Source organism: Anomaloglossus baeobatrachus, chromosome 9, assembly GCF_048569485.1.
Source record: "Anomaloglossus baeobatrachus isolate aAnoBae1 chromosome 9, aAnoBae1.hap1, whole genome shotgun sequence".
Lineage (NCBI taxonomy): Eukaryota > Metazoa > Chordata > Amphibia > Anura > Aromobatidae > Anomaloglossus > Anomaloglossus baeobatrachus.
In genome coordinates, this window is record NC_134361.1 from 221,582,100 (window position 1) to 221,602,784 (window position 20,685).

General features: G+C 45.6%; 1 protein-coding gene across 4 annotated transcripts in view; it reads right to left on the bottom strand.

Annotated features, from left to right (window-relative positions):
* Positions 1-1,024: 1,024 nt before the first annotated feature.
* Positions 1,025-20,685, bottom strand: part of LOC142251627 (ficolin-1-like) — a 293,970-nt gene continuing 274,309 nt past the window's right edge. For 3 of the 4 annotated variants that reach the window (XM_075324597.1, XM_075324598.1, XM_075324599.1), the window contains exons 2-11: positions 19,074-19,319; positions 18,816-18,929; positions 18,580-18,624; positions 13,501-13,554; positions 13,374-13,409; positions 13,229-13,252; positions 9,615-9,739; positions 8,342-8,477; positions 5,035-5,169; positions 1,025-1,662 (exon numbers count right to left, since the gene is read on the bottom strand). In XM_075324597.1, coding sequence (XP_075180712.1) covers positions 1,406-1,662; positions 5,035-5,169; positions 8,342-8,477; positions 9,615-9,739; positions 13,229-13,252; positions 13,374-13,409; positions 13,501-13,554; positions 18,580-18,624; positions 18,816-18,929; positions 19,074-19,155 — 1,008 coding nt within the window. In that variant the 5' untranslated portion in view covers positions 19,156-19,319 and the 3' untranslated portion in view covers positions 1,025-1,405. The remainder of the gene's footprint in view (positions 1,663-5,034; positions 5,170-8,341; positions 8,478-9,614; positions 9,740-13,228; positions 13,253-13,373; positions 13,410-13,500; positions 13,555-18,579; positions 18,625-18,815; positions 18,930-19,073; positions 19,320-20,685) is intronic. The other variant, XM_075324600.1, reaches the window with a different exon arrangement.

Here is a 20,685-nt window from a genome sequence, read left to right on the forward strand (position 1 = left end):
TGGCTGCGTTTTTGATCTCTGCGTTTTTCTGTGGTTTTCCAATGCATTGCATGGGGGGAAAACGCAGAAAAATGCAGGAAAGAATTGACATGTCCATTTTTTTTTTTAAGCTCAAAAACGCAGCTTAAAAAAAACGCTGTGTGCGGACAGCAAAAATGAAAACTCATAGACTTTGCCGGGGAAGCAAAGTCATGCAGTTTTGAGCCCAAAAACGCACCCGAAAAACGCCACGAAAAACGCACTGTGCGCACATAGCCTAAAGCTGCGGTTTTTAGCTTAAAAAAAAAAATGGACATGTCAATTCTTTCCTGCGTTTTTCTGCGTTTTCCCCACATACAATGCATTGGAAAAACGCAGCAAAACGCAGAGATCAAAAACGCACAAAAACGCAGCGTCAAAAAAACGCAGCGTGTGCACATAGCCAAAAAAAAAAAGTCGTGTGCGGACAGAAAAAATGAAAACTCATAGACTTTGCTGGGGAAGCAAAGTCATGCAGTTTTGAGGCCAAAAACGCACCCGAAAAACGCACTGTGTGAACTTACCCTTACAAAGAGTAATAGAGGAAGGGTCTTGCATCTGCGCCAAGGACTAGATGGATTCAGAAGGAGATTTAGGCTATGTGCACACGCTGCGTTTTTTTGACGCGGGTGCGTTTTTGTGCATTTTTAGAGGCCAAAAACGCGTGTGCACATAGCCTAAAAAAAAGTTGTGTGCGGACAGCAAGAATCAAAACTCATAGACTTTGCTGGGGAAGCAAACTCATGCAGTTTTGAGGCCAAAAACGCACCCGAAAAACGCGCAAAAACGCAGTGTGTGAACTTACCCTAATGCTTCTTTAATAACATGCACAGGTGGACGCGTTTCAGGAGTCACAGCTCCCTTCATCAGGAGAACAGGCAAAAGGAACATCAAATCTCAAGAGATTTATTATTTATTTTCATGTGTACTATTGATTTATGAAATAAAAACGACGGTTCCACTTTTTTTACCCAGATTCATTATTCCCTTCTGATGAATTTCCTGTTACAATGGAACGACGGAGCAATCACTTCTCATCCGATGAGAACCGTTTGTTGTATTTTTTTATTTCGTGACACATTATAACGGACACGTCACGTAAGATACAATCATTGCGGTTTTAATTTATACAAAGCTATACAATTCTGGAAAAATAGAAACAGCCACGTCTTTCCAAGCCCGCACCTCCTCCTTAAATACTCTGCGCTATTTCTACACAATATGTTTTGTTTACTAATGTTTTTAATATTACATTGCTAATGTGACCAGTGTTTAGTTTCCACATGGGTGACGCTCGGACCTCCCGCCATTCTACCAAGCCAGGTCAGATCTCCGCTGGGGTCTACGGTAGAATCACGAGGGTCCGGTTACTTTTTTGTGTTCTTCTTCAGGATTCTTTATCTGGCCGAAACTTCATTTCTGAGAACTTTAGTGAATACTCAATTTTCTTAAAGGCTGACCAAGCGATACCCCCCTTTTTATTGTGCTCCCCTCGTAGGTACTCCCCATTCAGGGAGGAATCAAAGCAAGCTGTGTGCCACCAGGCGGCAGTGTAAAGTTCGGCACAATTGAATCTTCTACTGGAGTCATTATCATTGTCGATGGTGGAAAACTTTTTGTTGTTGTGCGAGGACAGAGAATCCCCTGTGTAAAGATCGAAAAATAGAGGATACATTAATAGTTTTAGTTAGGGGGAGGAGGTGAGCTATGACATCACCCATTGTGAATGGTGGATCCTGTGTTATTTGTTATCAGTCCTTGTACAGGAGGGTGAGGAGGTGAGCTGTGACATCGCCTACTGTGAATGGTGGATCCTGTGTTATCTACTGTATATAGAAGTGTTATCAGTCCTTGCACAGGAGGGGGAGGAGGTGAGCTGTGACATCACCTATTGTGAATGGTGGATCCTGTGTTATCTACTGTATATAGAAGTGTTATTAGTCACTGTAGAGGAGGAGGAGGTGAGCTGTGACATCACCTATTGTGAATGGTGGATCCTGTGTTATCTACTGTATATAGAAGTGTTATTAGTCACTGTAGAGGAGGAGGAGGTGAGCTGTGACATTGCCTATTGTGAATGGTGGATCCTGTGTTATCTACTGTATATAGAAGTGTTATCAGTCCTTGCACAGGAGGGGGAGGAGGTCAGCTGTGACATCACCTATTGTGAATGGTGGATCCTGCGTTATCTACTGTATATAGAAGTGTTATTAGTCACTGTAGAGGAGGAGGAGGTGAGATGTGACATTGCCTATTGTGAATGGTGGATCCTGTGTTATCTACTGTATATAGAAGTGTTATCAGTCCTTGCACAGGAGGGGGAGGAGGTGAGCTGTGACATTGCCTATTGTGAATGGTGGATCCTGTGTTATCTACTGTATATAGAAGTGTTATCAGTCCTTGCACAGGAGGGGGAGGAGGTGAGCTGTGACATCACCTATTGTGAATGGTGGATCCTGTGTTATCTACTGTATATAGAAGTGTTATTAGTCACTGTAGAGGAGGAGGTGAGCTGTGACATTGCCTATTGTGAATGGTGGATCCTGTGTTATCTACTGTATATAGAAGTGTTATTAGTCACTGTAGAGGAGGAGGTGAGCTGTGACATCGCCTATTGTGAATGGTGGATCCTGTGTTATCTACTGTATATAGAAGTGTTATCAGTCCTTGCACAGGAGGGGGAGGAGGTGAGCTGTGACATTGCCTACTGTGAATGGTGGATCCTGTGTTATCTACTGTATATAGAAGTGTTATCAGTCCTTGCACAGGAGGGGGAGGAGGTGAGCTGTGACATCACCTATTGTGAATGGTGGATCCTGTGTTATCTACTGTATATAGAAGTGTTATTAGTCACTGTAGAGGAGGAGGTGAGCTGTGACATTGCCTATTGTGAATGGTGGATCCTGTGTTATCTACTGTATATAGAAGTGTTATCAGTCCTTGCACAGGAGGGGGAGGAGGTGAGCTGTGACATTGCCTATTGTGAATGGTGGATCCTGTGTTATCTACTGTATATAGAAGTGTTATCAGTCCTTGCACAGGAGGAGGAGGAGGAGGTGAGGTGTGACATCACCTATTGTGAATGGTGGATCCTGCGTTATCTACTGTATATAGAAGTGTTATTAGTCACTGTAGAGGAGGAGGAGGTGAGATGTGACATTGCCTATTGTGAATGGTGGATCCTGTGTTATCTACTGTATATAGAAGTGTTATCAGTCCTTGCACAGGAGGGGGAGGAGGTGAGCTGTGACATTGCCTATTGTGAATGGTGGATCCTGTGTCATCTACTGTATATAGAAGTGTTATCAGTCCTTGCACAGGAGGAGGAGGAGGAGGTGAGGTGTGACATCAGCTATTGTGAATGGTGGATCCTGTGTTATTTGTTATCAGTCCTTGTACAGGAGGCAGAGGAAGTGAGCTGTGACATCACCTATTGTGAATGGTGGATCCTGTGTTATCTACTGTATATAGAAGTGTTATTAGTCACTGTAGAGGAGGAGGAGGTGAGCTGTGACATTGCCTATTGTGAATGGTGGATCCTGTGTTATCTACTGTATATAGAAGTGTTATCAGTCCTTGCACAGGAGGGGGAGGAGGTCAGCTGTGACATCACCTATTGTGAATGGTGGATCCTGTGTTATCTACTGTATATAGAAGTGTTATTAGTCACTGTAGAGGAGGAGGAGGTGAGCTGTGACATTGCCTATTGTGAATGGTGGATCCTGTGTTATCTACTGTATATAGAAGTGTTATCAGTCCTTGCACAGGAGGGGGAGGAGGTGAGCTGTGACATTGCCTATTGTGAATGGTGGATCCTGTGTTATCTACTGTATATAGAAGTGTTATCAGTCCTTGCACAGGAGGGGGAGGAGGTCAGCTGTGACATCACCTATTGTGAATGGTGGATCCTGCGTTATCTACTGTATATAGAAGTGTTATTAGTCACTGTAGAGGAGGAGGAGGTGAGATGTGACATTGCCTATTGTGAATGGTGGATCCTGTGTTATCTACTGTATATAGAAGTGTTATCAGTCCTTGCACAGGAGGGGGAGGAGGTGAGCTGTGACATTGCCTATTGTGAATGGTGGATCCTGTGTTATCTACTGTATATAGAAGTGTTATCAGTCCTTGCACAGGAGGAGGAGGAGGAGGTGAGGTGTGACATCACCTATTGTGAATGGTGGATCCTGCGTTATCTACTGTATATAGAAGTGTTATTAGTCACTGTAGAGGAGGAGGAGGTGAGATGTGACATTGCCTATTGTGAATGGTGGATCCTGTGTTATCTACTGTATATAGAAGTGTTATCAGTCCTTGCACAGGAGGGGGAGGAGGTGAGCTGTGACATTGCCTATTGTGAATGGTGGATCCTGTGTCATCTACTGTATATAGAAGTGTTATCAGTCCTTGCACAGGAGGAGGAGGAGGAGGTGAGGTGTGACATCAGCTATTGTGAATGGTGGATCCTGTGTTATTTGTTATCAGTCCTTGTACAGGAGGCAGAGGAGGTGAGCTGTGACATCGCCTATTGTGAATGGTGGATCCTGTGTTATCTACTGTATATAAAAGTGTTATTAGTCACTGTAGAGGAGGAGGAGGAGGTGAGCTGTGACATTGCCTATTGTGAATGGTGGATCCTGTGTTATCTACTGTATATACAAGTGTTATCAGTCCTTGCACAGGAGGGGTAGGAGGTGAGTTGTGACATCACCTATTGTGAATGGTGGATCCTGTGTTATCTACTGTATATAGAAGTGTTATCAGTCCTTGCACAGGAGGAGGAGGAGGTGAGGTGTGACATCACCTATTGTGAATGGTGGATCCTGTGTTATCTACTGTATATAGAGGTGTTATCAGTCCTTGTACAGGAAAGGGAGGAGGTGAGCTGTGATATCACCTATTGTGAATGGTGGATCCTGTGTTATCTACTGCATATAGAGGTGTTATCAGTCCTTGTACAGGAGGGGGAGGAGGTGAGCTAAGATATCATAGACATCCGGAGTGAATGAATATTACCTGCAGTTCCTCCGATGTATTTCCCCAGATGTAAAGGATATTTCTCTGATTCTTCTCCTAGTTTGAAGTCGCTGTATGTCGCATAAACACGATTGTTATCAAAGTCTTCTAAGTCGATTCGGAGCTGGAAGTTATCTGTGAGTCAGAAAACATATCACTGACATATACCGTCACGTCGCTGGCACATGTCTAATTAAGTATGCTGGTGTCTGGGCATTGCCTTAGTTTTTTGATTGAATGTAGTTTTAGGTTCACCTCTAAATAGTGGGAGATGTGGGGGAGGGGGAGGAGGGGGAGGTCACAAGGACATTTGCCAAGGACCTAGTCTATAGGAATGCAAATATTTGCCCTCCCCTCCCCATTGTCAAATGAGCAACATCAGCAAGTGCCATTTCATCTTAGATAGGCACACTGAGTGCCCAAGCTTTGCTGCCTATGCAGAGCACAGCAGTCAAGATGGGTTTGTCATCCACCGCTGCACTGCATAAGCCCCTGCCAAGACACTGTATGGACTCATTAGCACTGCACATGACTTTATACTGTCTTCATTCATTACCGGGAGCTGCTTTTATATTTGTGCTTTTTCTAAATATAACTAAGCTCAGAGCTAGGGATAGGCTTAGGGCTAGACTTAGGGTACCTTCACACTTAGCGATGCAGCAGCGATCCGACCAGCGATCTGACCTGGTCAGGATCGCTGCTGCATCGCTACATGGTCGCTGGTGAGCTGTCAAACAGGCAGATCTCACCAGCGACCAGTGAACAGCCCCCAGCCAGCAGCGACGTGCAAGCGACGCTGCGCTTGCACGGAGCTGCCGTCTGGAAGCTGCGGAGACTGGTAACTAAGGTAAACATCGGGTATGGTTACCCGATGTTTACATTAGTTACCAGCGCACAGCTGTGTGTGCAGGGAGCAGGGAGCCGCGCACACTGAGCGCTGGCTCCTTGCTCTCCTACCATAGCTACAGTACACATCGGGTTAATTAACCCGATGTGTAATGCAGCTACATGTGCAGAGAGCAGGGAGCCGCGCACACTGCTTAGCACTGGCTCCTTGCTCTCCTAGCTGCTGTACACATCGGGTTAATTAACCCGATGTGTACAGCAGCTACATGTGCAGAGAGCCGGAGCCGGCAGCACAGGCAGCGTGAGAGCTGCGGAGGCTGGTAACTAAGGTAAATATCGGGTAACCACCTTGGTTACCCGATGTTTATCTTGGATACAGCTTACCTCAGCTGTCAGACGCCGGCTCCTGCTCCCTGCTCGCTTCATTTGTCGCTCTCTCGCTGTCACACACAGCGATCTGTGTGTCACAGCAGGAGAGCGGCTTTGAAGAAAACGAACCAGGGCTGTGTGTAACGAGCAGCGATCTCGCAGCAGGGGCCAGATCGCTGCTCATTGTCACACACAGCGAGATCGCTAATGAGGTCACTGCTGCGTCACAAAAAGCGGGACTCAGCAGCGATCTCGGCAGCGAGCTCGCTGTGTGTGAAGCACCCCTTAGAATAGGGCTGAGGTTAGGAGTAGGGCTAGGATAAGGGATAGGACTAGGTTTAGGGCTAGGTTTGGAATAGGGCTTAGGTTAGGAGAAGGGTTAGGGCTAGGATAAGGGATAGGACTAGGTTTAGGGCTAGGTTTGGAATAGGGCTTAGGTTAGGAGAATGGTTAGGGCTAGGATAAGGGATAGGGCTAGGTTTAAAGCTACTTTTGGAATAGGGCTTAGGTTAGGAGTAGAGTTATGGCTAGGAGCAGGGATAGGGTTAGGTTTAGGGCCAGATTTGGAATAGGGCTTAGGTTAGGAGTACAGTTAGGGCTAGAGACAAGGCTAGAGCTAGGTTTATGGCTAGATTTGGAATAGGGCTTAGGTTAGGAGTAGAGTTAGGGCTAGAGACAAGGCTAGAGCTAGGTTTATGGCTAGATTTGGAATAGGGCTTAGGTTATGAGTAGGGTTAGGGCTAGAGACAAGGCTAGAGCTAGGTTTAGGGCCAGATTTGGAATAGGGCTTAGGTTATGAGTAGGGTTAAGGCTAGAGCCAGGGATAGGGAGAGGTTTAGGGCTAGATGTGGAATAGGGCTTAGGTTAGGAGTAGAGTTAGTGCTAGGATTAGGGATGGGGCTAGGTTTAGGCTAGATTTGGAATAGGGTTTAAGTTAGGAGTAGGGTTAGTGCAAAGGGCAGGGATAGGGTTAGGTATAGAGTTAAGGCTAGGGGAAGGGCTAGGGCTAGATTTTGAATAGAGCTTAGGTTAGGTGAAGGGCTAGGGGCAGGCCTAGGGCTAGGTTTTGAATAGGGTTTAGGTTAGGAGAAGGGTTAGGGCTAGGGGCAGGGATACGGCTAGGTTTAAGGCTACTTTTGGAATAGGGCTTAGGTTAGGAGTAGAGTTAGGGCTAGGGGCAGGTTTAGGGCTAGATATAGAATAGGGCTTAGTTAGGGCTAGGGACAGGGATAGGGCTAGGTTTAGGGCTAGATTTGCAATAGGACTTAGGTTAGGTGAAAGGCTAGGGGCAGGCCTAGGGCTAGGTTTTGAATAGAGTTTAGGTTAGGAGAAGGGTTATGGCTAGGGGCAGGCCTAGGGCTAGGTTTTGAATAGGGTTTAGGTTAGGAGAAGGGTTAGGGCTAGGGGCAGGCCTAGGGCTAGGTTTTGAATAGGGCTTAGGTTAGGAGAAGGGTTAGGGCTAGGGGCAGGCCTAGGGCTAGGTTTTGAATAGGGCTTAGGTTAGGAGAAGGGTTAGGGCTAGGGGCAGGCCTAGGGCTAGGTTTTGAATAGGGCTTAGTTTAGGAGAAGGGTTAGGGCTAGGGGCAGGCCTAGGGCTAGGTTTTGAATAGGGCTTAGGTTAGGAGAAGGGTTAGGGCTAGGGGCAGGCCTAGGGCTAGGTTTTGAATAGGGCTTAGGTTAGGAGTAGAGTTAGGGCTAGGGGCAAGGTTAGGCTATGTTTAAGGCTAGATTTGGAATAGGGTTTACATTATTAGTAGGGTTAGGGCTATGTATATGGTTAGTGACAGGGTAACACAACACTACATAACAATATTATTTTGGCATTTTATGGGAATGTTTTATGCTTAATATATGGTTGTTTTATTTAGGCACCACATAGAGCAGTATTATATTTAATCTCACTGTCAAAAATGGTTATAAGTTCCTCTCACTAAACATGGCATTGTGCGGTGCATTATTCTGCTATCCGGCACTGTATGGTGGTATTATATACACAACACGTGGCAGTGTTACATTAGCGTTTCCCAAAATACGTTCTCTGAATGTTTATAGGTGTATTATATAAAAATAATATGATATGATAAGAACGGACCTGTGCCTGCAGATGTCAATAAATGGATGTTATCATTTCCCAGCCAAAATTCACTCCACTGATTCCCAAATCCTTTTTTGTAGGAGTCCCAGTTTTTATTAAAATATACAGAACCGTCCGAGCGCCTCTGGAAGACCTGCAAAGATACAGTGCGGTTAAATATTTAATAATCATGCACTAATTATAGCAAATGTCATTGTGTAAGTAGGGAGAGGAGGTGAGCTGTGACATTTATTATGACTGATGGATCCTGTGTTATCTATAGAGGTGTTATCAGTCATTGTACAGGAGGAGGTGAGCTGTGACATCATCCATTGTTATTGGTGGCTCCTGTGTTATCTCCTCTATATTGAGGTGTTATCAGTCATTATACAGGGAGGAGATGGTGAGCTGTGACATCATCTATTGTGAATGGTGGATCCTGTGTTACTTTCTGTATATAGAGATGTTATCAGTCATTGTACAGGAGGGGAGGAGGTGAGCTGTGACATAATTATTGTAATTGCTGGATCCTGTGTTATTTCCTGTATATAAAGGTATTATCAGTCATTGTACAGGACGGGGAGGAGGTGAGCTGTGACATAATCTATTGTGATTGCTGGATCCTGTGTTATTTCTTGTATATAAAGGTGTTATCAGTGATTGTACAGGACGGGGAGGAGGTGAGCTGTGACATCATCTATTGTGATTGGTGGATCCTGTGTTATTTCCTGTATATAAAGATATTATCAGTCATTGTACAGGACGGGGAGGAGGTGAGCTGTGACATAATCTATTGTGATTGCTGGATCCTGTGTTATTTCCTGTATATAGAGGTGTTATCAGTGATTGCAAAGGACAGGGAGGAGGTGAGCTGTGACATAATTATTGTGATTGCTGGTCCTGTGTTATTTCCTGTATATAAAGATATTATCAGTCATTGTATAGGACGGGGAGGAGGTGAGCTGTGACATAATCTATTGTGATTGCTGGATCCTGTGTTATTTCCTGTATATAGAGGTGTTATCAGTGATTGTACAGGATGAGGAGGAGGTGAGCTGTGACATCATCTATTGTGATTGATGGATCCTGTGCTATCTACTCATTATAGGGGTGTCATCTTTGCATGCAATCCTATGTGTGATGATACTGAGATTACCGAAAAGTCTTTTGTACGCTTTTTTATATAGTGGTATTGAAAATTGCAAAACGACATTGTCAAAAAAGAAAAAGAATTTAACATAAAAAGCCTTATTTTTTGTGATACTTTCCCTTTTTACCAGCTAAGACTTACAATCCATCCCCCACCATCGGTTTCCATATCACACATGACTCTCATTGGGCGTCCGTCTGGATAGATGTGATACCATCCAGTAAGAGTCAAGCCCAGATCTTGTAAGTCTCTGCAGTTCCTTGGACCTGAGACAAAATAGAAACAATAGATAGATAGATATATACACAGTGCAGAATTATTAGGCAGATGCGTATTGTGATCACATGATACTTGTTATACATGTCGTCCTACTCCAAGCTGTATAGGCCGAGAGCCAACCACCAATGAAGTAAATCAGGTGCTGTGCACCTCTGTAATGAGGAGGGGTGCGGTGTAATGACATCAACACCCTATATAAGGGGGGCTTAATTATTAGGCAACTTCCTTTCCTTTGGCAAAATGGGTCAGAAGAGAGATGTGACGGGCTCTGAAAAGTCCATATTGTGCGATGTCTTGCAGAGGGACGCAGCAGTCTTGAAATTGCCAGTCTTTTGAAGCAGGATCACCGAACAATCAAGCGTTTCATGGCAAATAGCCAACAGGGTCGCAAGAAGCGTGCTGGGCAAAAAAGACGCAAAATAACTGCCCATGATTTGGGGGAAATCAAGCGTGAAGCTGCCAAGATGCCATTTGCCACCAGTTTGGCCATATTTCAGAGCTGCAACGTTAATGGAGTATCAAAAAGCACAAGATGTGCCATACTCAGGGACAGGCCAAGGTAAGGAAGGCCGAAAACCACCACCTCTGACCAAGAAACAAGAGATAAAACCTCAAGACTGGGCCAAGAAATATCTGAAGACTGATTTTTCCCAGGTTTTATGGACTGATGAAATGAGTGACTCTTGATGGGCAGATGGATGGGCCAGAGGCTGGATCAGTAAAGGGCAGAGAGCTCCACTCCGACTCAGACGCCAGCAAGGTGGAGGTGGGCACTGGTATGGGCTGGTATCATCAAAGATCAACTTGTGGGACCTTTTCGGGTTGAGGATGGAGGAAGCTCAACTCCCAGACCTACTGCCAGTTTCTGGAAGACAACTTCTTCAAGCAGTGGTACAGGACGAAGTCGGTATCATTCAAGAAAAACATGATTTTCATGCAGGACAATGCTCCATCACATGCATCCAACTACTCCACAGCGTGGCTGGCCAGTAAAGGTCTAAAAGATGAAAAAATAATGACATGGCCCCCTTGTTTACCTGATCTGAACCCCATAGAGAACCTGTGGTCCCTCATAAAATATGAGCTCTACAGAAAGGGAACACAGTCCACCTCTGGGAGCAGTGGCTGGAGGCTGTGGTGGCTGGAGGCTGTGGTGGCTGGAGGCTGTGGTGGCTGGAGGCTGTGGTGGCTGGAGGCTGTGGTGGCTGGAGGCTGTGGTGGCTGGAGGCTGTGGTGGCTGGAGGCTGTGGTGGCCGCTGCACGCAATGTGGATCGTAAACAGATCAAGCAATGACAGAATCTATGGATGGAGGCTGCTGAGTGTCATCACAAAGAAAGGGGGCTATATTGGGCACTCATTTTTTGGGGTTTTGTTTTTGCATGTCAGAAATGTTTATTTCTAAATTTTGTGCAGTTATATTGGTTTACCTGGTGACAATAGACAAGTGAGATGGGAATAGATTTGGTTTTTATTAAGTTGCCTAATAATTCTGCACAGTAATAGTTACCTGCACAAACAGATCCTCCTAGGATAGCCAAATCTAAAAAAACCTCCAACTGCCAAAATATTAAGCTTTGATATTTATGAGTCTTTTGGGCTGATTGAGAACATAGTTGTTGATAAATAATAAAAAAAAGTGGCTCAGTGGTTAGCACTGCAGTCTTGTGGTGGCTCAGTGGTCAGCACTGCAGTCTTGTGGTAGCTCAGTGGTTAGCACTGCAGTCTTGTGGTGGCTCAGTGGTTAGCACTGCAGCCTTGTGGTGGCTCAGTGGTCAGCACTGCAGTCTTGTGGTGGCTCAGTGGTTAGCACTGCAGTCTTGTGGTGGCTCAGTGGTTAGCACTGCAGTCTTGTGGTGGCTCAGTGGTTAGCACTGCAGTCTTGCAGCGCTGGGGTCTGGATTCGAATCCCACCAAGGACACCATCAGCAAGGAGTTTGTATGTTCTCCCCGTGTTTTCGTGGGTTTCCTCCGGGTTCTCCGGTTTCCTCCCACACTCCAAAGACATACAGATAGGGACTCTAGATTGTGAGCCCCAATGGGGACAGTGTTCCTGATGTATGTAAAGCGCTGTGGAATTATTATTATTATTATTATTATTATTATTATTATTAAAATACAACTTGCCTAATAATTCTGCACACGGTATAGATAGAGGGATAGATGGAAGGATAGATAGATAGATAGATAGATAGATAGATAGAGGGATAGATAGATAGATAGATAGATAGATAGATAGATAGATAGATAGAGGGATAGATAGATAGATAGATAGATAGATAGAGGGATAGATAGAGGGATAGATAGATAGATAGATAGATAGATAGATAGATAGATAGATAGATAGATAGAGGGATAGATAGAGGGATAGATAGATAGATAGAGAGATAGATAGATAGAGGGATTGATAGATAGAGGGATAGATAGATAGTTAGATAGATAGATGGATAGATAGATAGATAGATAGATAGATAGAGGGATAGATAGAGAGATAGATAGAGGGATAGATAGATAGAGGGATAGATAGATAGATAGATACATAGATAGATAGATAGTTAGATAGATAGATGGATAGATAGAGGGATAGATAGATAGATAGAGGGATAGATAGATAGATAGAGGGATGGATAGATAGAGGGATAGATAGATAGAGGGATAGATAGATAGATAGATAGATAGATAGATAGATAGATAGATAGAGGGATAGATAGAGGGATAGATAGAGGGATAGATAGATAGATAGATAGATAGATAGTTAGATAGATAGATGGATAGATAGAGGGATAGATAGATAGATAGATAGATAGATAGATAGATAGATAGATAGATAGAGGGATAGATAGAGGGATAGATAGAGGGATAGATAGATAGAGGGATAGATAGATAGATAGATAGATAGATAGATAGATAGATAGAGGGATAGATAGATAGAGGGATAGATAGATAGATAGATAGATAGAGGGATAGATAGATAGATAGATAGAGGGATAGATAGAGGATAGATAGATAGAGGGATAGATAGATAGATAGATAGATAGAGGGATAGATAGATAGATAGATAGAGGGATAGATAGATAGATAGATAGATAGATAGATAGATAGAGGGATAGATAGATAGATAGATAGATAGAGGGATAGATAGATAGAGGGATAGATAGATAGAGGGATAGATAGATAGAGGGATAGATAGATAGCTAGATAGAGGGATAGATAGATAGATAGATAGATAGATAGATAGATAGATAGAGGGATAGATAGATAGAGGGATAGAGGGATAGATAGATAGATAGAGGGATAGATAGATAGAGGATAGATAGATAGAGGATAGATAGAGGGATAGATAGATAGAGGGATAGATAGAGGGATAGATAGATAGAGGGATAGATAGATAGATAGATAGATGGATAGATAGAGGGATAAATAGAGGGATAGATAGATAAATAGAGGGATAGATAATAGATAGATTCTATAACTGTACCTTGTGCGGGATCACCTCTCTCTCCTGTAATGAGCAGATAAGAGATATCAGCAGTAAGTATGTGTTGGATGATATGTGACCATAGATGATTCCTGCAGATACAGCGTGGGGTTATATCTATCATATATGATGCTCAGTATCTCACCTTTGGGCCCCTCTGGTCCATCTTCTCCTATTTCTCCTATTAAAAAAAAAATTAAAAAAATCATATTTCATGTAATGACAATAATTCTGAAAGTATAAGAGATATTCATCCATGTAGTAGACATTACCGTGCGCCCCGGGAGAGCCGGCTTCTCCAGGACCTCCAGCCACACCAACATCTCCTGAAGAAAGAAGAATGAAAAGCTGTGAAGATCGGGGTGAGGAGCTCTGTAAAGTCGAGGCTCCTTAACAAAATCAAGACACCTTCATTTCCCAGATCTTAGGGGTCTGGAGAGCCCAAACCCAGAATCCTGACCCTGTCCAACCTGTTCCTCCGACAGCATGAATTGTCCATCCAGTTGGGTGCTCTTCCCTCGATGTCCAAGTCGGAGTGTAAAAGCCCGATATCTAATTCTACAATATTGGTCCAGGTTCTACTTGAGACAAAACGTGATTGTTTTGTATCATGTTGGCTAGCAATGAGATCAGATGTGCCAAGGAGACCACATGAAGGCTCCTTCTCTCAGTGCAGACATCTTTAGTGATAAGCAGGGCCGGATTATAGGCGGGGCAGGCGGGGCTTCAGCCCCGGGGCCCCCACCATAAGAGCTTCCAAGGGGGCCCCCACCACCAGGGCCATACTTGCCACCCGTCAGCAATTTTTTTTTTTTTTTCTTCACACCCTCTCCCCCTCCGTAAAGACAGTCTAATACATCAGCTGTGTTTTCGGGGGGGGGGTGTGCACACCTACATTTATTTGTATCTGCGTCTCTAAGACGCAAAAACAAACTGCGGGCGCAGGACGCTGATTGACCCCGGAAGTAGTTTGTACTTCCGGGGTCAGAGGTATGCCTGCTCCCTGCTCTGCTGCGGGGTCCAATGCCGCGGCCGTCACAGCAGGACGCCGCCCAGGCTGCGGATGAGAAGACCGGCACCGCGGCCGCGGATGAGAAGACCGGCGCCGCGGATGAGAAGACCGGCACCGCGGCCGCGGATGAGAAGACCGGCGCCGCGGATGAGAAGACCGGCGCCGCGGATGAGAAGACCGGCGCCGCGGATGAGAAGACCGGCGCCGCGGCCGCGGATGAGAAGACCGGCGCCGCGGCCAGGAGAGGAGACTCACCGGAGCAGGAGGATGGCCGCGGCACCGGAACAGCAGCAGGAGGACGGCGGCCTATACCGGAGTAGCAGGAGGATGGCATCAGAGCAGGTAAGGGCAGAGCTGAAGAAAGATGTGTGGTGTGTGAAGCAGAGCTGTGTGTGAAGCAGAGCTGTGTGTGTGTGAAGCAGAGCTGTGTGTGTGTGTGAAGCAGGGCTGTGTGTGTGTGTGAAGCAGGGCTGTGTGTGTGTGTGAAGCAGAGCTGTGTGTGTGTGTGAAGCAGAGCTGTGTGTGTGTGTGAAGCAGAGCTGTGTGTGTGTGTGAAGCAGAGCTGTGTGTGTGTGTGAAGCAGAGCTGTGTGTGTGTGAAGCAGAGCTGTGTGTGTGTGTGTAGCAGAGCTGTGTGTGTGTGAAGCAGAGCTGAAGAAAGATGTGTAGTGTGAAGCAGATGTGTGTGTGTGTGAAGCAGAGCTGAAGAAAGATGTGTGGTGTGAAGTAGAGCTGTGTGTGAAGCAGAGCTGTGTGTGTGTGAAGCAGAGCTGTGTGTGTGTGTGTGAAGCAGAGCTGTGTGTGTGTGTGAAGCAGAGCTGTGTGTGTGTGTGAAGCAGAGCTGTGTGTGTGTGTGTGTGTGTGTGTGTGTGAAGCAGAGCTGTGTGTGTGTGTGTGTGAAGCAGAGCTGTGTGTGTGTGTGAAGCAGAGCTGAAGAAAGATGTGTGTGTGAAGCAGAGCTGTGTGTGTGAAGCAGAGCTGTGTGTGTGTGAAGCAGAGCTGTGTGTGTGAAGCAGAGCTGTGTGTGTGTGTGAAGCAGAGCTGTGTGTGTGTGTGAATCAGAGCTGTGTGTGTGAAGCAGAGCTGTGTGTGTGTGAAGCAGAGCTGTGTGTGTGTGAAGCAGAGCTGTGTGTGTGTGTGTGAAGCAGAGCTGTGTGTGTGTGTGTGAAGCAGAGCTGTGTGTGTGTGAAGCAGAGCTGTGTGTGTGTGTAGCAGAGCTGTGTGTGTGTGAAGCAGAGCTGAAGAAAGATGTGTAGTGTGAAGCAGGTCTGTGTGTGTGTGTGTGAAGCAGAGCTGAAGAAAGATGTGTGGTGTGAAGCAGAGCTGTGTGTGAAGCAGAGCTGTGTGTGTGTGTGTGTGTGTGTGAAGCAGAGCTCTGTGTGTGTGTGTGAAGCAGAGCTCTGTGTGTGTGTGTGTGTGTGTGTGAAGCAGAGCTGTGTGTGTGTGTGTGTGAAGCAGAGCTGTGTGTGTGTGTGTGTGTGAAGCAGAGCTGTGTGTGTGTAGCAGAGCTGTGTGTGTGTGAAGCAGAGCTGTGTGTGTGTGTGAAGCAGAGCTGTGTGTGTGTGTAGCAGAGTGTGTGTGTGTAGCAGAGTGTGTGTGTGTGTAGCAGAGTGTGTGTGTGAGAAGCAGAGCTGTGTGTGAAGCAGAGCTGTGTGTGTGTGTGAAGCAGAGCTGTGTGTGTGAAGCAGCTGTGTGTGTGTGTGTGTGTGTGTGTGAAGCAGAGCTGTGTGTGTGTGAAGCAGAGCTGTGTGTGTGTGTGAAGCAGAGCTGTGTGTGTGTGTGAAGCAGAGCTGTGTGTGTGTGTGAAGCAGAGCTGTGTGTGTGTGTGAAGCAGAGCTGTGTGTGTGTGAAGCAGAGCTGTGTGTGTGTGAAGCAGAGCTGTGTGTGTGTGAAGCAGAGCTGTGTGTGTGTGTGAAGCAGAGCTGTGTGTGTGTGTGAAGCAGAGCTGTGTGTGTGTGTGTGTGAAGCAGAGCTGTGTGTGTGTGAAGCAGAGCTGTGTGTGTGTGAAGCAGAGCTGTGTGTGTGTGAAGCAGAGCTGTGTGTGTGTGTGAAGCAGAGCTGTGTGTGTGTGTGAAGCAGAGCTGTGTGTGTGTGTAGCAGAGCTGTGTGTGTGTGAAGCAGAGCTGAAGAAAGATGTGTAGTGTGAAGCAGGTCTGTGTGTGTGTGTGAAGCAGAGCTGAAGAAAGATGTGTGGTGTGAAGCAGAGCTGTGTGTGAAGCAGAGCTGTGTGTGTGTGAAGCAGAGCTGTGTGTGTGTGTGTGTGTGTGTGTGAAGCAGAGCTCTGTGTGTGTGTGAAGCAGAGCTCTGTGTGTGTGTGTGTGTGTGTGTGTGTGTGTGAAGCAGAGCTCTGTGTGTGTGTGTGTGTGTGTGTGTGAAGCAGAGCTGTGTGTGTGTGTGTGTGTGTGTGTGTGTGAAGCAGAGCTGTGTGTGTGTAGCAGAGCTGTGTGTGTGAAGCAGAGCTGTGTGTGTGTAGCAGAGTGTGTGTGTGTAGCAGAGTGTGTGTGTGTGTGTAGCAGAGTGTGTGTGTGTGTAGCAGAGTGTGTGTGTGTGTAGCAGAGTGTGTGTGTGAGAAGCAGAGCTGTGTGTGAAGCAGAGCTGTGTGTGTGTGTGTGAAGCAGAGCTGTGTGTGTGAAGCAGCTGTGTGTGTGTGTGTGTGTGTGTGTGTGAAGCAGAGCTGTGTGTGTGTAGCAGAGCTGTGTGTGTAGCAGAGCTGTGTGTGTGTGTGAAGCAGAGCTGTGTGTGTATATATGAATCAGAGCAGTCAGTGCAGCACCCCAGAGCGCTAAGCCACCCATCCCAGTAATGTGTACGCCACCAGAGCTGTTTGCCACTCCAGCAACATCTATGCCCCCCAGTAACGTCTATGACCCCTGCCCCTCCTGTAATGTATATATTGTAGGCCCTAGCCCCTCCTGTGATGTATATACAGCAGTGCTGTGTCAGTGTGCATGGTGTGCAGTCATGTTAGTGATGGCCATCATGCAACACAGCCACATGTCCTGGAGGACCTGGACGGAAACAAGCGGGGGAGGTGAGTGAGGCTGCTTGTGACTTCTCCATATTAACACCTGTAATGCGTCTGTGTCTGCATGTATGTCAGTGTATATGACTGTGCATATATTTGTCTGTTTAAATGTATTTTTGTGAATTTGTCTTCAAATATGTATATGTACGTATGCCTGTATGTGTATGTGCGTGTCTGTGTGTGGATGGGGCCCACTAAGACTCAACCGGGGACCACAAAAACCTGGAGCCGGCCCTGGCTGCCTTAACATTGGGATGAATAAAAAAATATGTGAGCAACTCTACTTTCTGTGTATAAGTGACAGCTGTGAGTTATCCTGGACTGTATCTGTATTGTACTGTGTATAAGTGACGGCTGTGAGTGATCCTGGACTGTATCTGTATTGTACTGTGTGTATAAGTGACGGCTGTGAGTGATCCTGGACTGTATTTGTATTGTACTGTGTGTATATGTGACGGCTGTGAGTGATTCTGGACTGTATCTGTATTGTACTGTGTGTATAAGTGACGGCTGTGAGTGATCCTGGACTGTGTCTGTATTGTACTGTGTGTATAAGTGACAGCTGTGAGTGATCCTGGACTGTATCTGTATTGTACTGTGTGTATAAGTGACGGCTGTGAGTGATCCTGGACTGTATCTGTATTGTACTGTGTGTATAAGTGACGGCTGTGAGTGATCCTGGACTGTGTCTGTATTGTACTGTGTGTATAAGTGACAGCTGTGAGTGATCCTGGACTGTATCTGTATTGTACTGTGTATAGGTGACGGCTGTGAGTGATCCTGGACTGTATCTGTATTGTACTGTGTATAGGTGACGGCTGTGAGTGATCCTGGACTGTATCTGTATTGTACTGTGTATAGGTGACGGCTGTGAGTGATCCTGGACTGTATCTGTATTGTACTGTGTATAGGTGACGGCTGTGAGTGATCCTGGACTGTATCTGTATTGTACTGTGTGTATAGGTGACGGCTGTGAGTGATCCTGGACTGTATCTGTATTGTACTGTGTATAAGTGACGGCTGTGAGTGATCCTGGACTGTATCTGTATTGTAGCACTGTAAATCTGAATGTGGCAGAACAGGAGAAGATAAATGTTCATTAAATTTATATCTAAATGCTACAGTTCGCGCTCTACTGTTATGGCTAAAAATGTTAACGTTTATGGGGCCCCCACCAGATTTTCTGCCCAGGGGCCCCCACCAACCTTAATCCGGCCCTGGTGATAAGACCCTTCATTGTACAATGATTGACCCAAATGGACACCTCACCTCTCATGGTGAATGGTGGACGATTCTAATTCCAATTGTCACTCACCTCTTTCACCCGGGGGACCCTTTATTCCTGGACTCCCATCATCACCTGTGATAAAAAAAATGGACAAGAAGATTTGATTTAATCTCGGGATGCCAAGGGTGTAGACCGCGATTACTTTTGGTAGGTGATGAAGAGTGTGAAACCTACTTGAGAAGACCACCACTTTTCTGATATCCTAATATATGTTTATTGACCATTTTTCACTGGTATATAGAAACATTTCTAGCAAAAATTACCCATTGGTCCTCGATTTCCCGCCTGTCCAGGTGGTCCTCGTGGCCCATCACTGCCATGACATCCTTGTAGAAGGTCCAGACTACTTTTCCATCTGTCTGTAATGGCTGGTACATCTGGATCCAAGAAAAAACAAAACATTCGAACATTGGTGAACTTATCTATCTCAGTGTTTTTGGAATTAGGGTAGTTGTCACCGCTCTGTCCCTTTTATTATAATCTCAGATTAGTATCAGACCCATAAGGAGCACTGATCTGACCTGAACAGGGGATTTCTGAGGAGGACACGACGGCGGTGGAGAAGAGGAGACAATACAGGGCGATCCGGGCAGACGTCCTCATGGTGGCTGCAGGTCTCAGGCCACAACTGAGCTTTGTCCTCTTTCTCCGAGGTCGTACGCCGGCCACAGAGTGATATTTGCTGTATGAGCGTCCAGTAAATGACCATGTCTGAGTAACTCCACCCAAAATAAATATTTCCCCATTGGTTTTCGACTCCAGTTTTCCTGTTTAATCGAGATAAGAGAATTCTCATGTAATTGAATTTGTGTCAAAATTTAAGAATTCACTGATTCATCATTAATGCCCCCGACCCATAACAATATCCTATTGCCCCGACCCATAACAATATCCTATTGCCCCGACCCATAACAATATCCTATTGCCCCGACCCATAACAATATCCTATTGCCCCGACCCATAACAATATCCTATTGCCCCGACCCATAACAATATCCTATTGCCCCGACTCATAACAATATCCTATTGCCCCGACCCATAACAATATCCTATTGCCCCGACCCATAACAATATCCTATTGCCCCGACCCATAACAATATCCTATTGCCCCGACCCATAACAAATATCCTATTGCCCCGACCCATAACAATATCCTATTGCCCCGACCCATAACAATATCCTATTGCCCCGACCCATAACAATATCCTATTGCCCCGACCCATAACAATATCCTATTGCTCAGAGCCATAACAATATCCTATTGCCCCGACCCATAACAATATCCTATTGCTCTGACCCATAACAATATCCTATTGCCCCGACCCATAACAATATCCTATTGCCCCGACCCATAACAAATATCCTATTGCCCCGACCCATAACAATATCCTATTGCCCCAACCCATAACAAGATCCTATTGCCCCGACCCATAACAAGATCCTATTGCCCCGACCCATAACAAATATCCTATTGCCCCGACCCATAACAAGATCCTATTGCCCCGACCCATAACAAATATCCTATTGCCCCGACCCATAACACTATCCTATTGCTCCGACCCATAACAATATCCTATTGCCCCGACCCATAACAAATATCCTATTGCCCCGACCCATAACAAGATCCTATTGCCCCGACCCATAACAAATATCCTATTGCCCCGACCCATAACACTATCCTATTGCTCCGACCCATAACAATATCCTATTGCCCCGACCCATAACAATATCCTATTGCTCCGACCCATAACAATATCCTATTGCCCCGACCCATAACAATATCCTATTGCCCCGACCCATAACAATATCCTATTGCCCCGACCCATAACAATATCCTATTGCCACAATCTTTCATTAGTCCGATTTTCAATGAGTCCCGGGTTCATCTCTGGCCCCTCAAAATTATAGAGGGGCTACAAAGAGCATCTTTTACTTAGAGTCTTTCCTATGCATGGCCACCAGCCCAATGCTTGTTGAATAATGCTTCATTTCTCCTGTGGGGGGCGTCGCAGAGAAACCTAAAACATGCAACTGACTTCCCCCAGTGATTACAACTGAGCAAGATACCCCATTGATCCATACGAGACCCTTTTAACCAAAATGGATTGTAACTTTAATAAAAGGGATGTCAGG